Genomic DNA, 16,502 nt, shown 5'->3' on the forward strand with positions numbered 1-16,502 from the left:
AAATAGAAAATAAAAAATGCGTGCCATTCACCGCGACCATCGTCCGCGTAGCCCACAGTGGGGCGGACGATGGCGCGGACGATTGCCTATCGTCCGCGGCCATCGTCCGCGTAGGCCGCAATGGGGCGGACGATGGACATCGTCCGCGCTATACTCCGCGCCCTTAGTATAGGGCGCGACGATCGTCCGTGGCCTATGTCACGGGGCGGACGATGCGCGCCATCAGGCGTGCTATCGTCCGCCCCATTGCGGATGGCCTAAGACAATCACTTGACTGGACTAAACCTTCGCCTAAGTCACATAAGTTTCAGATTGTTTACTACTAACCAAGGTAATCGCCAAACTATATATAGCTCCAAAAGATTTCTTAAGATAAAAGCCCTCATGTTAAATCTCAAGCCTTTGAATAAAACTGACTTATCAGTTACTCAATAAGAGACGTAATCAAATGCAAACTCTATATTGTACAAATTTCAAACTATGATGTGGATCGTTAGAAAATATCAACAGATAACAAAATAACAGCAACAAAAATGTTAACACAATGTCAACGGTTGATGCTGTGTTGACAATGTATTGACATTTTTTGTTGCGGTTATTTTGTCATATGTTAACATTTTCTAATAGTCCAAATCATAGTTTGTAGTTTGTACAATATATCGAGTTTGCATTTTATCGTTTTAAGGGATATTTACATTTTTCTCTTCTTTTTTATTCTTTTGCCTCACAAACTACAAGAATGGACCAAACTACCTAACGAAAAATTTGACGAGGCATGCAACTTTTCATTTTAGGGGATTTTTTCATTTTCCCTATTTTTTTTCTCTTCTTTTATTTCCCTTTTTCTTTTTCTTTTTCTTTTCCCTCACAATACAATAATTGGCAAGTTACGGAAAAAAAATCAGTTTTTAATTCTTTTTTAATCACAAAATAGAAGAATGGACCAAACTACCCAACGAGAAATCTCAGTTTTCCAAAACTAAATTCTCCCGTTGGGTAGTCCATTCTTGATTTTGTGAGGGAAAATAATAAAAAAAAAGGAAAAATAAGAGAAAAATAAAAAAATCCTTTAAAATGAAAAATTTGCATGTCTCGAACCTATATTTTGAAAGACATGCGAATTTAATCTCCAAAACTGAAAGGCTTACGAATTTAATCCATAATTTTGAAATCTCTTAATTTAAAACTGCCTTCTAAGATGCCTAAAATATTCTTTATGGGCTTAAGAGTATTTTCCTCCTAAATAATTCAAAACAGTAAAAAAGTAGCTCAAACGATATTACATCGAAGTTAATGAATTTAAGATAATATTTTCAAATGTACTAAAATTGATATTTTGATAAAATTGACGGACCAAAAAACTATTTCCTACATAGAAAAACTAACTGAAATCGAAATAAAAATTTAGGCATGTTATTTTTGGTAAAGAAAAAATAAATAAAAAAAATACTATTGTCGAAAGAGTGATGGAACAACAGCCGTGGGCCCGTGATTGGTTAGAATTGGTTTGTATAATTGCAGATGGCATTTCTGTACACACAAACACATCATTATTCCTCTTCTTCGTCCCCACCACCAACCGCCAATCTCCACCGCCAGAATGTCCTTCGCCGGCATGATCTCACCATGCCTCTAATCGATCTCGCCCTCCGTCGCATAACCACCAATCGGAACAATTTCAGATTCAATCAAGCCACAGAATCCTTCTCAATCGCAGGACAATACACATCCACAAATCACCCCGCGATGGCCGACGAAACGAGCAACAAGGATGCCTCGCAGTGGAAGGCCGATACGACGGCGTTTAGCGTCGGTAAAAGCACAGAGGAGAAGGAGAAGACGCCGGAAAAGTCAACCCCTGCCGTTCCGCCGCCGGAGAAGCCGTTGCCGGGGGATTGCTGCGGCAGCGGATGCGTGAGGTGCGTGTGGGATGTGTACTATGAGGAGCTGGAGGATTACAACAAGCTTCAGAAGGCGGATTCTTAGATTTCGTGACAGGTTCTCTGGATTAGTGTTGATTAGATTTGTTTTCCGAATTGTTCGATTGAATGGTGATTGATGAGTCTGGTTTTGAATGTTTTGGAGCTTGCTATGGGATTCAAATCCCTAATTATAAAGATGAAAAATTGGCTTGGAGTTCATTTCTCGTTAGCGGATGATTTATGACACCGAGTTAAATTCAATTTAGGAGTTCTTCTTTTATCAAGAGAATCTAAGTTATTTGGAATCATAAAAAAGTTGCAGAATTAATATAGAACTAAAATTGGTCATGAAGCACAAATTGATTTACGGCTCTTCAGCTCTTCAAGGTGAAACATTAGTAATAAAGTAAGTTTTTGGAATTGAATCATCAAAAAATAGCATGTTAAACCCGTCTCAAAATTTATGAATATAAACCTCACTGATTTTGTTGTGTTCTGGGAGATGATTCAGAGACCACTACCCCCAAAAATAAAATGATTTAGACCCACAGTTGTATTGGGATCTTTTCCTCAGAGGGAGGTTCCTGCCCCCTCTAGATTCTCTGCTGCAGTGGTATCTTTGATGCTATTCTTCCTCCCAATCAAGATGAATCTGCAAAACTAGTTGGCCGCCAGTCGGATTTCTTAGCACTGAGTATCCCTTCTTGGTTCTTTGAATGGTTTAGGAAGACTTCCCAATGGAGGGACTTTAGAAAGTCTACCACTTCTGCAACTGTGCTAGATTCATCGCGCATGATCAATTTGCCTCCTGGTCTAAGTAATCTGTCAATCTCTGCCATGGCAAATTCCAGTTTACACCTAGAAATGACTCCGTCATTCAGTATTCTCGGCCTGCATAAATAGAAATGCAAACTGCTAGGATGAATTAGAAGTACCTCTTTTTGAGATTTGAGAAAAGATGATCTGCATGTAGGAGATCATAGGTCCTGGGATATGAGCTGAATGATTCGCACCAGTCATGATATATCCCAAAAAGGCCTCGTTCGTAGATTATGGGAAGTGTATCTGGAGAATCTACATTCACCACATTCAAAACCCACAAGTTTTGGTCCTTCAGTGCTGCAGCAAATCTGCAAGCCATTTTTTTGGGTCAGTTTTTCCATGTTGATCCTTCAATACAAATATTATAGCCTTAGAATGTTTTGAATTTTGTGTGAAGCAGCTATATTTAATTATTTACCCTCCGTAGACTGCTCTCAAGTCCATCACATTTCTTACTTCGGACCATTTAATACCCAAATCATTCATGTACACGGTGCTGACCACCTTTTGCCAGTGTTCATAGTCTGATACAAAGTCATCTGGTGCTGGTTTTCCATAAATTCCCATTTTAGATTTGTTAAGCCAGTATGGTGGTGTCTGCAGCCGCTCAGGCCACTCTTCTGGCCATTGCGAGCCTCTCTCGTTTTCTTGGGTAGGTATCTGGTGCATGCATGACTGCAAAGGTATGTACCTGAAAAATATCATTCTACTTGCAATCACACTCCATTATTATTTTCTTAGTAAATGTATAGGAATATCAGATTATTTTTTCTACTCACCATGCTGCATTAGGGTCGTCATCAGTTTTGCACATCAAGGGTTCCTTTTGCTTTCTGCGATTATAGCAATCATTTGAGTCTGGTTTCTGGTAGATAGCAGCACCAATAGAATTAATTTTGTCCTTTTTTATTGTTACGAGCTCCCAACACATGGAAACTGTTAGGCGAGACATTTCTACAAAGGGAAAAACCAAAGATAATAATTGAATATGATTCATGAGAACATGTTTTGAAGTTTGTAATTTGTAAGTGCATCCTAATTTAGGATAGCAAATCTACCTTTCCATATCTGTACATCTTCTTCTAGCTTTTGGTACACTGGAGTTGCTGACCACACAAAGTACCCTCCAGGGCGTAGTACTCTGTTTAACTCCAGAAGTAGAGAACCACCTTCAGTTAGATACCAAATTTTAAGCCATGACTGGAGCATGATAGAATTATTGTAAAAAATAAATGCCAAGCATAGTTGAAAATTAACCATCCACATGCCAAGGGACTCTGCAACGTGCACAATGCACAACGTCAAATACTCTACTAGGAAATGGCAATCTCTGAGATCCCATGACTGCAGATATTGCTGGTATGCCCCTTTCAAGGGCAAATTGAACTTGGGCCTCATGTTCATCTTTTGGGGCAAAAGACATTGTAAGAACATCTCTGTCAAACAGATAGCCTCCAAAGCTAGCTACTCCACAGCCAACATCCAACACTACGTGGCTGTGTTTTCCCCATGCAATATCAGGCACTGCCTATACAAGATTGTGTATATCAGCTTCATTATGATTAATCATGACTTTTTAAGTTGCATGGCGTTTATGATAGTTCATGAAATCTTTTACCTCCTGTATAAAATCAATGTAATGCAGGGCTCCGTAAATAAATTGAGTTCCACCACCTGGGAAAGTGAGGAACTCCCCAGTCACCTTTACCCAGTTCTGATGCCCTTTGTATTCTGCCAGTGATGTGTGAGGTATATTGTTGTACCATATCTGCATCAGTTTACTTCCGAAATCAGGAGCAATAGCAGAGACGATTTCATGATTTTTTATTTTTATTTAGATGATCATTACCTTATCTCTACTTTGAGGCCAGTCGATCCTTTTCTTATACCCCTTTGGCAGGGGAACCAAGCAAGTAGGAGCGTTGGTTGGGCAATGCCTCTCGCGATGCTCATGGTGTGCCCTGCTGTGTATGTTTGCTACAACTTTCTCGTTGTCCAAACAAGGTATGTAGTCTGCACCCTCTGTCACATTGCACAGCAGCCATGTGTATCCATGGTTGCTATTATCTTTGCCATTTGGTCCTCCGTTTCGTCTCTCCTTTTGATTCTCAGACTGGTTTGCTTGAGTAGTCCAAGAGTTCTTCGACTCAGTAGATTCTTTGGGTATCTCAATGCTGTCTTCACTTGTAGTTGAAGCCTCATTGTTCTTGTTGGAGGTCTCTTCATTCATTTTCTCGCTTACTGGTTTTACCTTGCCCGTGTCTTCATCCAAAGAATCATGCTTAACTTCTTCAGATGTTGTCTGTGCTTTAGGCTTATCTGTTTCCTCGGAACTACTGCCATCTTGATGCAAATGTATGGGCGCCTCGTCGTGTTGGGTTTGAGCATGACTTGTTGCTCCATTAGGATCTGTCGACTTTGCTTCTTTCCCTTCTTGTTGCTTCTGTTGTTCTTCTCCCTGTTGATCTTCGTCTATTCGCCTCTGCTGATCTTCATCTGTTATTTCATTCCCTGCGGTGTTTGAACCTTGAGATTCAGATCCACCTTCAGCCGATACATCCTCTGCACCGTGGTTCCCATCATCAGCTTCAATTTTGGTTTCCGAACGTTGATTTCCTTGTATTATCTCTTCTTTTTGAGTCATGGAACTTTCTTCGGAGGTTTGATTCTCGAGCGCTGCTTGCTTCTCTTGCTCTTCCACAGCATCGCTGTTATCCCGTGATTCTTTGGTGTCCTGATGATCCACCTGATCACCAGTCTGCGTCTCGTCATTTTCAATCTTCGTATCTGGTTCGATCACAGCTTCTTCATTACTTTCAACCTTCGCCTCTGGTTCAATCACTGCTGCTTCATGATTTTCAACCTTCGTCTCTGGTTCAATCACTGCAACTTCGTCATTTTGAACCTTCCTCTCTGGCTCGATCACTGCCTCCTCACCATTTTCAACCTTGATCTCTGGCTCGTTCTGGCGAGTTTGTGGGAGCGCGCTGGAGTGATGGTGAGTATGGCCGATGGAGGATAAACGCGTGGGGGTTTTTTCCGTTTTGGCTGGCGCGGTGGGCTGCTGCGACGGTGCGAAGGAATGGAAGGTGAGGATGAGCCATAGACCTAAAACAGATAATCCAACAAAGGCTACGATTGAGGATGCTGCTGAATAACTAGATGTTGCTGAGGGTCGTTTTGTGCCGCGAGCTTTCACTAAGGCCATGATGCCTGTGTAAATCAGAGAGAGAAGAGAGAGATGAAGGAAATCGATGAGGAAAGTTAGTTTGATTTGTGGAGGAATGTTTGCGTCGAGAAAGAATGCTCCAAGATCCACTAGAGTAGGACTAGGAAATTTGTTATAATTTCCATGCAAAATATAAGTGTTACTTTCACAAAATGTATATTTTCACACATTTATACTTATTGTTTATTTTTGAAATTACTTTGTTACCCTGACTTGTATCGTTCTTTTACTTGCAAAAGATTAAAACCCTAACCCCAATGGCCCCCCACATCTTGGCCCGACAGTATTGTGAGGGATGTTCAATCAGAGTACGAAGTGACCGCTATGGGGAGGGCAGTTAACCTACTGTCCTACCAGAAGCCCACCCCTCCAATGACTCGCACTTGTGCGTGGGAGTCGATCCTTGCCCATTCTTGCAACACTGTCTCTCCAGAATCAGCTGCCGCTGTCCCAGCAGGCTTCCTTTCCTTTTCTGTTTCATGTCACCTAGCTTGGCGAAAACCGAGCTCAGTATTAGCTTGAAACAACAATATCCAACACAAAACACAAATTCGGCTTTCAATACAATTTGTACATTTGTGAACATACAATTATTCAAAAATGGAAAGAAAAAAAAAAGCACTCTAGCGTTTGCCTTTGGAATAATTCTATACTAATCATTTAAATCAAATTTTTAATCCTTGTTCCTATTCACTTTCTCTATATTACACATTAGCCCATAAAATCAATAATATTACATATAATTAAATATATTATAAAAGTCAACAATTTAAAAAATCAAAATGAATACAATGAAATACAGCCCAAAGCAAACTCGACCAATTCTCCCCCCCTAAATTAAAGACTAAAGGCTCATTTTGGTCCTTAACATATTGCGATTTTTTTTATTTTAGTCTCTAAAACATTATCTTTTGAATTAGGGCTGGCAACGTGCGGATTGGGTCGTTATCGGGTCAACCTGATAATGACCAACCCAATAAGGCCTAACCTGAACCCGACCTGTTAAAAAAACTGTAAATCCGAACACGAACCCGACCTGCTACCTTCAAATCCGAACACGACCCGCACCCGACACGAACCCGTTATCGACACGATATAATATGGGTTGACACGACACGATAACAACCCGAACCCGATATTACACTATTAAAACCTAATATTACACGTTAAACCTTAATTTTAACCTAATTTACACCATTAAAATTCATTTTATACTATTTAAACCTAATTTATAAGAAATTAAAAAATTAAATTAATATATATTTTTTTAAATAATAATAAAAATAATAATATTATTTCTTAATGGGTTACCCGTAGCCGACCCGCATCCGACCCGAACCCAACCCGAAATTATCGGGTTCTTAATGGGTCAACCCGATAAGGACACGGATCCAATAAGACTTGACCCCAACCCAATAATTTCGTGCGGATTCGTGTCAGATTATCGTGTCGTGTCGAAAATTGCCAGCCCTATTTTGAATTATTCGGTCCCTCACAAATAAAAACGGGTCACATTTGGTCCATTTTGGACGGTTCCGTCAAAAATTTGACGGTTCCCCCCTCCAGCATCTCCGCCGCCAAGCTCCGCCGTACCATCACCTTCGGTCCTCCTCCTCCCTCTTTCTATCTCTGTCATGTCATTCTCTTGCTCTTTTCTTCTCAATTAGAAGTTCCAAATTGAAACATTGCCTTCTCGGTGTCATCCCCCTCTGCCTCAGAATCGATTTCGCGGCACCCTCATTTCTCCTTGGACATGCCGGCTTCCGACTCCCGGTGTTCTGCCGCTGCTGCTCACCGTCAAGTCGTCGTCTCGGCTCCTCTCCCTCTCCCTCGACCCCTCCATCGACCACCTCCCCCTCGTCCAGGCACCCTCCGCTACGGCAACCTCCCCCCACCGCAGTTCCACCTCCTCCTCTCAAATCGTGGTTGCGGCAACACCGGAAGGCGTCGTCGTCACTAATTTTGCCGGAGAAATCGATCGGATACACCCCCGATTGCGGCACCTGCAATTACCTATTTCTGACTTTTTCGAAAATCGGTCAATTTGGGGAAGCAGTGGAGGTGTTGATAGGGATGGGGAGCGCGGGATGCGTCCCCGATTGCGACAGCTACGGGGGATTGATTGCTGAGTTGAGCGAGGCGAGGAATGTGGACGCCGTGGCGGAGGTGGTGAGGGAGATGATGTAAGGAGGGGGTGAGGCTGAGGGATGATGGAAGGTGGACGCCGTGGCGGAGGTGGTGAGGGAGGTTTAGGTTAATTACATATTAGACATTAATAAAACATAATTATTAACTCTTAATCCGGTCAAAATCGAATTAAAATTCGTTGACCATTAAATTTTTGACGGAACCGTCCAAAATGTGGACCAAATGTGACCTGTTTTTTTTTGTGATAGACCGAATAATTCAAAAGATAATGTTTTGGACCAAAATCAAAAAATTGCAATATGTTAAGGACTAAAATGTGCCTTTAGTCTAAATTAAACTCAAATTCTATAATTAATACTGGTATTATGTGGCATGTTCAATAAAATTAACATAATGTAGTCCATTGCTTTTTTGTTTTAAAAAAAGCATAATTTAGCCCATTCCCTCCCCTAAAATTAAACCCAAAGTTTTAATTATGCTCATGCTCAAATATCCCAAAATAAATAAATAAAATCACACTCTAAATTAAAACACTAGCTAGTGTGATTCTTAGATCTACTTCTTCCGGGTACATTTATTTCTTTCTTAAGTTTCTTCATTTTCTTTTCCTTGTCCTATTTTTAAAATACAACAAAAAAATTAGACTTAAATGCAATTCTCAACATTTCTTTATATTTGTGAACGCTACAAACGCAGATACGCATTTTTACTGATCAAAAGTCCACAATTTTACGTTTTTGCGTTATGCTTTGGTATAGGATTAGAGGAAATTTTTCAATGCAAAATGTTTTTTAAGTATCTATTGAAGATGATGAAGCCAAAACGTGACATCATTTAATATAATTAGAATGACGTGATATCTTCCAAGGTTGAAGTATAAATTACTTCAAAAATTAAACACGAGACATGAATGTGATTTGTGGTGGGGGCAACCGCTATCGCATTATGGTTTACTCAAATACATACTACTTCACGATTTGTATTGATTTTGAAATCAACGTATATGAAATGTGTGCATGTTATCCCATTATAGTAGTAAAGTACTCCACCTTCTAATTATACTACTATCATATTACTAACATTACAAAATATTATTTTACTAAATTTGATTTTTTTTTATTTCATAATTACCTATTATATACATTGTCTCACATACTTTACTTTGCCTATTATATAAGTACTTACGTATTTAAAAATGCACTATCTATTTATTTATATATCCATCTATTTATTCATATATAAGTGCACATAGTTGCAAATTTGGTTATACTTACAAAATTTATGGGATATCTATTTATTCATATAAAAGTGCACATAGTTCAGTGTTTCAAAGACCGATATCCCAAAATTTATCTGTTTATTTTAATTTTAAATGTTTTTTTTTATTTTAAAACTACATTCAATGTTTGTGAAAAAATATAAAACTTCGTCAAAAATTTATGGAGTATTTTTTATGACTAATATTCCTTTTAAAAATGAGTATTGCAAAAATATATGAAAGGGCGTATAGTAGATTAAATAAGAAATTAACCACTCATGAAGCTATATTCATATGGTGAAATTGAGTGTTATGATTGCACTAAACTAGAGTTTCATCAGTTCTATACTATCACTAGTTATGATATACAAATGTGAGCAACCATATCTCAATTACTTGCTTCATTTAAAAGCGTTGTATAGTTAGGCCACGAACCTTACAAAAAGTAATTAAAGATGAGATTAAAACCTCAATTTTTACCCACTAGCCGTATAATTAGCTACAATCTACATGATTAATCTAGGCTCATAGATTAAATGATTAATTAAATACACTGACCAAATAATTAATTGTTCAAAATTATTGAACTTTGCCCGTACCTAAAAAAAACAGTAACAACCAGTCAACCAAATAACAAAGCGAAATTGCGTATTAATATTTAATATATTCAGGGATAGAGATAATAGTAGGAGTATTAGGAATAAATTAATAATATCCAAACATTAGATAGTACATGTAGCATTTCTGTCTGATTCAATGATGCTTCAATGCTCGGAATTTTTAGTAGTAACATAGGTTGAAGCGCTTTTTTGACGGTTGAAGATATTTTTTTTATTATTTCTCCGTCCAATTTAGTCCTAGTTTATCATTTTTAGGGTATCCACTATGTGGAGCCCGCAGCTATAGCCGCGGGTTGGGGCGGAGGGCGGGCGGCTATAGTGGAGAAGTTGTCCGCCAGCGGGGCGGACACCGAAATGGGGGCGGTAGGGGGCGGACGGGCTTCAGCCGACTCCGAGTCGAGGACGCGGCGAAATGGGGGCGGACGTGGCTATAGGCGCGGCGCCTATAGTGGCGGCACCGACCGCCGCGGCTATAGCCGATTTTAATTTTTTTTTACATTTTAATTCACCTATAAATACACCCCACACCATTCCAACTATACAGCTATAAAAATTTCTCTCACTACAATTTGGGGTCGGAAATGAACAATTTGTGGAGAGACAACTGAAATGCTCTGATTCAACAGGTGCAACATCAGGCCGCCCAGGAGGAAGCGGCCCGTTTGGCAGAGGAGGCGGAGAATGCGGAGGATGCGATCCCTCGTGCCATTACTCATCGGCGGACAATCCCACGAGACCACGTCGGTGCGCACCAGTGTCTAATGGATGATTACTTTGTGGATAACCCCGTTATCCACCCGAGATATTCCGCCGGAGATTCAGGATGTCGCGACGGCTGTTCAACTATATAGCAACGAATTTGGCGGAGCATTACCGGTGCTTCACCCTCCGGCGTGATGCGGCTGGCCGGATCGGGCTGTCTACGCAACAGAAGTGCACCGCTGCAATCCGGCAGCTTGCCTACGCCGGAGCAGCGGACATGTTCGATGAATACCTACAGATGGGTGAGACGACTGGCCTCACGGTGCTTAGGCAGTTCTGTAAGGGGATCCGGAAAATTTTCGGTGGGGAGTTTCTACGGAAGCCCAACCCGGATGAGTGTCAGCGCCTACTGGATATGCACGGTTCGATGCACGGGTTCCCATGAATGTTAGGGAGCATCGATTGCATGCATTGGGAGTGGAGGAACTGCCCCGTGGCATGGAAAGGCCAGTTCACTACTGGATTCAAAAGCAAACATCCAACAATGATTCTGGAAGCCGTTGCGGACTACCGTCTGCGGATCTGGCATGCGTATTTCGGTGTGGCAGGTTCGAACAACGACATCAATGTTCTTCAGTCATCGCCGCTCTTCAACGAGGAGTGCCGGGGGGAGGGTCCAGAAATCAGCTTCGTAGCCAACGGTACGCAGTACAGTAGGGCCTACTATTTGGCAGATGGGATATATCCGCGATGGCCCGTATTCGGGAAGACTGTCCGCCAACCGGTTGGACCGAAGAAACAATATTTTGCGCGCAAACAAGAGAGTTTTAGGAAGGATGTTGAGCGGGCTTTTGATGTCCTCCAATCGCGGTGGGCTATTATACGGTGTCCGGCACGAGTTTGGCACGAAGATGATGTCGTGAATATTATGTTAACCTGTATCATATTGCATAATATGATAATAGAAGATGAAGGCTTTGCGGCAGAGCGATGGGTGCCGGAAGAGGGCGCAAGTACAAGTCACGGTGTTGCCTCCGCACCGATCCAGATGGGCGTACCACGGAGCAATGAATATTTGATCCAACGCTTCGTTGATATGCGCAGGACCACATCACATAACACACTGCAGGCCGATATTATTGAAGAAGTGTGGGCACGTAGGGGAGGTGGTGGCGCAGTGTAAACATGTTAGTGATTTGTACTAGATTAAATGTAGTGTATAATTTTAATTTAGTGTGTAATTTTAATTTTAATTTTAATTTTAATTTTAATTTTAATTTTAATTTATTATTTTAATTTTAATTTTAATTTTAATTTTAATTTTAATTTTAATTTAATTTTAATTTTAATTTTAATTTTAATTTTAATTCTACTTCGTGTAGTCGTGTTCTTCTAATTACGTATAGCCCGATAAATTTGTTCATAATTACTTGAAACATTATAAAATGAAAGTTGATTATAAAATTTGGGGGCTATTGGAGGTGTCCACTATAGTGGCGGACACAAAATTTTGGGGCTATGGACAACAAAACTGGGGCTATGGACAAAAACTGGGGCGGGGCTATTGGGCGTGTCCGCCTTATAGTGGACACTCTTAAGTATTGTTGAAGGGAGAGTTCATATTCATTCTTGTATATTCACAATGAGAATAGGTATACACCTAAATAGGCAGAGGATATTTTACATATGGTAAGATATTAACATGATTCACCCTAGTTATAAATTAGGAAAGAATAATCGTAATTGATCTCGTGATCTTCGCATATCTTCTGTGATTTCTTCTAACACTCCCCCTCAAGTTAAGTAAGTGGATTTCTCATTCTTAACTTACCCAATACTTCACCAAAACTTCTTGCATCTACAGCCTTCTTGAGGATATCTGCTAACTGGTCCTTTGAACGAACAAATGGAAGATCTATCACTCTTGCTTCTATATTTTCCTTGATGAAATGTCGGTCTACTTCAACATGCTTTGTTCGATCATGTTGTACCGGATTTTCAGATATACTAATCGCTGCTTTATTGTCACAAAAGAGTTTGCACGGCTCCTTTAACATCAAGCCAAGTTCTGTCATTAGCTTCTTTAGCCATAGGATCTCTGTCACTCCACTTTTGATCCCACAAAATTTTACTTTTGCGCTTGATCGAGCTACCACCTTTTGCTTCTTACTTCGCCAAGTCACCAGATTACCCGCGACGAAGGTAAAGTACCCTGCAGTCGATTTTCGATCATTTGGGTTCCCTGCCCAATCTGCACCTGTGAACCCATGCACCTCCAAGTTCCCGTGGTTCTTGAATAAGATCTCGTGCCCTGATGTCCCCTTCAAATAGCGCACAATTCTCAAGGCTGCTTCCCAGTGATCAACTTGCGGCTTATGCATGAACTGGCTGACTACTCCCACGGCATATGCAATATCAGGTCTAGTATGGGAGAGATAGATAAGTTTACCCACCAGTCGTTGATATCTCGTTTGGTGAGTGAGTTCGGCTCTCAGTCAGTCGAAGACCATGATTCTGCATCATTGGGGTCTCTGCGGGCTTGCAATCTAGCATTTCTGTTTCAGCCAAAAGATCCAAAACATACTTCCGTTGGCTTATAAATATTCCCTTCTTGGATCGCATTACTTCAATGCCCAAAAAGTATTTCAATAGGCCCAAGTCCTTCATCTCAAACTCGGCAAATAGGTTCTTCCTCAACTGCCATATTTCTTCCTCATCATCCCCTGTAAGGATCATATCGTCCACATAAATAATCAGACATGTAATCTTCCCTTCTTTCCTCTTTAGGAACAAAGTATGATCTGAATTACTCTGTTTGTATCCATACTTCTTCATTACTTCCATAAATCTTCCAAACCATGCCCTTGGTGACTGCTTCAAACTATAAAGCGTCTTCTTGAGCTTACACACCTCTCCTGCCTTGAATTCCCCATCAAATCCTGGCGGGGCTTCCATATAGATTGGTCGAGTCAGCTCTCCATGCAAGAAAGCATTAGTTACATCAATGGAGAACAGTACACGGATAGTATTCATCTTTGCTACAGGTGAGAAGGTCTCTGCATAATCGACTCCATAGGTTTGAGTATAACCTTTTGCTACTAACCTTGCTTTGTAGCGATCAATCGACCCATCTGGTTTCCTCTTGATTGTGAATACCCAACGGCACCCCACTGGTCTAGATCCTTCTGGCCTCATACACACTTCCCACGTTTTGCTTTTCATTAGTGCCTTCATTTCTACAAGCATTGTCTCTCTCCAATGTGGGATTTTTGTTGCCTCTTTCGCCGTTCTAGGAAGCTCTTCTTCCTCATTTAATGCCGCCATAAAGACCCTTGCCATTTCTGTCAGATTTGCTGTTGCCAAATTCGCCACTGAATATCTGTTTTTCTTCAAGATACGCTCTGGACGGTATCTTTTGGGTGGAATACCCCTGTGCTTTGGTCTGGGAGTATTACTGTCTAGTGTCCCCATCAATAGCAGTATTCTCCGTTGGTTCTGCGTCAGAGTCATTAGAAATATTTGTACTATTGACCTCAGTTTCAATAATTACCTCAGATATCACTGGAGGAGAACTGTTAGGTATGGGTGACTGAGGAGGCTCTGCCGGCGACGAGACAGGCTCAACGGCAGTACTAACTGTCTCTGTTGGTTCCGCAGCAGATTCGCTTGGTGATGACACAAACCAATTTAGGGGTCCACTTGACCTATCATCAATAGTTCTACTCTCCCCCTGACCACTAAGATTGGTATAGTAGTTCTCACATTCCAAGAAATTACAGTTCATGGTCGCTATGATCTTCCTAGACGATGGATCAAAGCACCTATGGCCTTTTTGATTTATTTCATACCCCAGAAAAACACATTTTATAGCACACGTGGAAAATTTTGTTCTCACGTGTTTGGGAACATGAACAATAACAGAGCATCCAAAAATTTTAAGGGGTAGGGTAAGAGGTTCAGGTACATCGGCTAGTGAGGATAAAAGCTGCAACAGAGTTTTCATTTTCAAGATTTTTGTAGGGAGACGGTTCACCAAATAAACAGATGTAGCAACTGCCTCAGGCCATAAAATATTTGGAACATTAGAGTAAAAAAACAAAGCACGAGTTATTTCCATAATGATCCTATTTTTCCTTTCGGCTACTCCGTTTTGTTCGGGGGTATATGGGCATGAGGTTTGGGGAACCAACACTTTATCCACGAAAAAATTTGACATTTCCCGATTGACAAACTCTCTCCCATTATCAGACCTAAGGACCTTTATAGCTGTCTGAAATCGAGTCTCGATTAGTTTGTAAAAAAGGATAAATATTTCATAAACTTCAGATTTGTTTTTTAAAAAATATACCCACGTCATTTTTGAACAATCATCCACAAATAATAAGAAATATCTAAAACCATGATCACCAATAACGGGCGCGGGGCCCCAAACATCAGCATGCACAAGTGAAAAAAGACTCTTAACACGAGTTTCAGTAGACTTAAACGATTTTCTATGACTTTTCGCCAAAACACTAGATTCACAATCAAAATCCTTGAGATGTGAAAAATTAGGAAAAAACAGTTTAAAATAACCAAGAGATGGGTGACCTAAACGTCTGTGTCACAACCAAGTGTCTCGAGTTGCATATCCGTGAGCCAGCATTGCGGCACTGCCTTGGTGAGCCATCTCATCAACATAGTAGAGGCCTTGACGCTCAGTGCCACGCCCAATTATCCTCCTCATCCTGATGTCCTGTAATACACAAAAATTGGGATGCATTAGTAATGTACAATTTAATTCCTTCGTCATGTGGCTAATAGACATCAACTTATGTGACAGTTTGGGAACATAATGACAATTCGACAGTTTTAACGTCGGTGAGATCTCAATTGTTCCACTCCCCTCTACTGAAGTAAATTCCCCATCCGCAGTTTGTATCTGGCTTTTCATAGTGCCACAAAAATTCACAAAATCCTTTTTATCATGTGTCATTGTATCGGTCACCCCACAGTAAAAAATCCACCTGTCATCTTTCTTTTTAGACTTATGTTGTACAGCACATGCAATAGGTAGTTTATGCAATATTTCAAAACTGTTGGGGCTAATAGATAAATCATCACATAGCATGGGGTTCTTTTTCGGATTAGTCAAAGTATGGGGGGCAGATTGCATAATATGGGGTTCGGTTTGAATTTTCTGGAAACTAGGAGGATTAGGCTTAAAAATATAATATGGGAACTGCCGCCCTCTGCTCCTTCGATCAGACCGGAAAACGCCGCCTGCCCCACCTCCTCTCCTCGTCTGCCGCCGTCGTCGCGTGTGGCTCCTCCGTCCGCGACTCGCCCACGGGCGATAGTCTCGGCTCCGTCGATTTCCTCCATTCTAATGGCCAATTTTGCCTTCCCCTTTTGGCTCTCATCCCACCACTCCGGAAAACCGATCAATTTGAAGCAGGTTTCACGGGTATGCTTTTCATCCCACAGTTTGAGCACCATAATTTGGTCTTGTCGGTTTTGGCTGCTCCGCGGCGGTTGTTGGGGGCGGCGAGGTTCTGTCCTGGACGGGGCGGCACTGGTTGAGGAGGAAATCTTGTGTTCCGAGCTCCAAATCCGAGGCCTACTCCATTCGCTGCGCCGGTTGGCTCGGGGTTTGCCGCCGGCATGATTTTCAGCCGTGTGGCTTCCCTTTTCACCCATTCGTACGCGACGTCTACTGGTGGCGCTGGGCTCTCCTTGAGGATATCCCTTCTGGTTCCTTCGAATTGGGAATTCAGTCCCGCCAAGAATTTGTATAACCTTCGGGTATTGATGATATTTCG

At 41.1% G+C, this 16,502-nt stretch overlaps 1 protein-coding gene across 1 annotated transcript; it reads right to left on the bottom strand.

Moving 5' to 3' along the window:
- Positions 1 to 2,563: 2,563 nt before the first annotated feature.
- On the bottom strand, positions 2,564 to 6,194 carry LOC121785326 (probable methyltransferase PMT27). Its single transcript, XM_042183710.1, has 8 exons — positions 4,594 to 6,194; positions 4,363 to 4,512; positions 4,002 to 4,272; positions 3,803 to 3,913; positions 3,524 to 3,698; positions 3,163 to 3,435; positions 2,858 to 3,052; positions 2,564 to 2,813 (listed from the first exon to the last, which is right to left on the bottom strand). Exons 1-8 carry the CDS (start codon positions 5,950 to 5,952, stop codon positions 2,564 to 2,566), a joined length of 2,784 nt encoding a protein of 927 aa, XP_042039644.1. The 5' UTR covers positions 5,953 to 6,194.
- Between the last annotated feature and the right edge of the window lie 10,308 nt (positions 6,195 to 16,502).

The sequence above is a fragment of the Salvia splendens genome, chromosome 21 (genome assembly GCF_004379255.2).
Source record: "Salvia splendens isolate huo1 chromosome 21, SspV2, whole genome shotgun sequence".
Classification (NCBI taxonomy): Eukaryota; Viridiplantae; Streptophyta; class Magnoliopsida; order Lamiales; family Lamiaceae; genus Salvia; species Salvia splendens.

Excerpts from the sequence above, each read along its gene's own strand:
- LOC121785326 (XM_042183710.1), bottom strand. The coding sequence starts at position 5,952 with ATGGCCTTAGTGAAAGCTCGCGGCACAAAACGACCCTCAGCAACATCT. Across the intron at positions 4,273-4,362 it reads ACATTGATTTTATACAGGAG|GCAGTGCCTGATATTGCATG; the intron begins GTAAAAGATTTC and ends AATCTTGTATAG. Across the intron at positions 2,814-2,857 it reads TTCTCAAATCTCAAAAAGAG|GCCGAGAATACTGAATGACG; the intron begins GTACTTCTAATT and ends CTATTTATGCAG.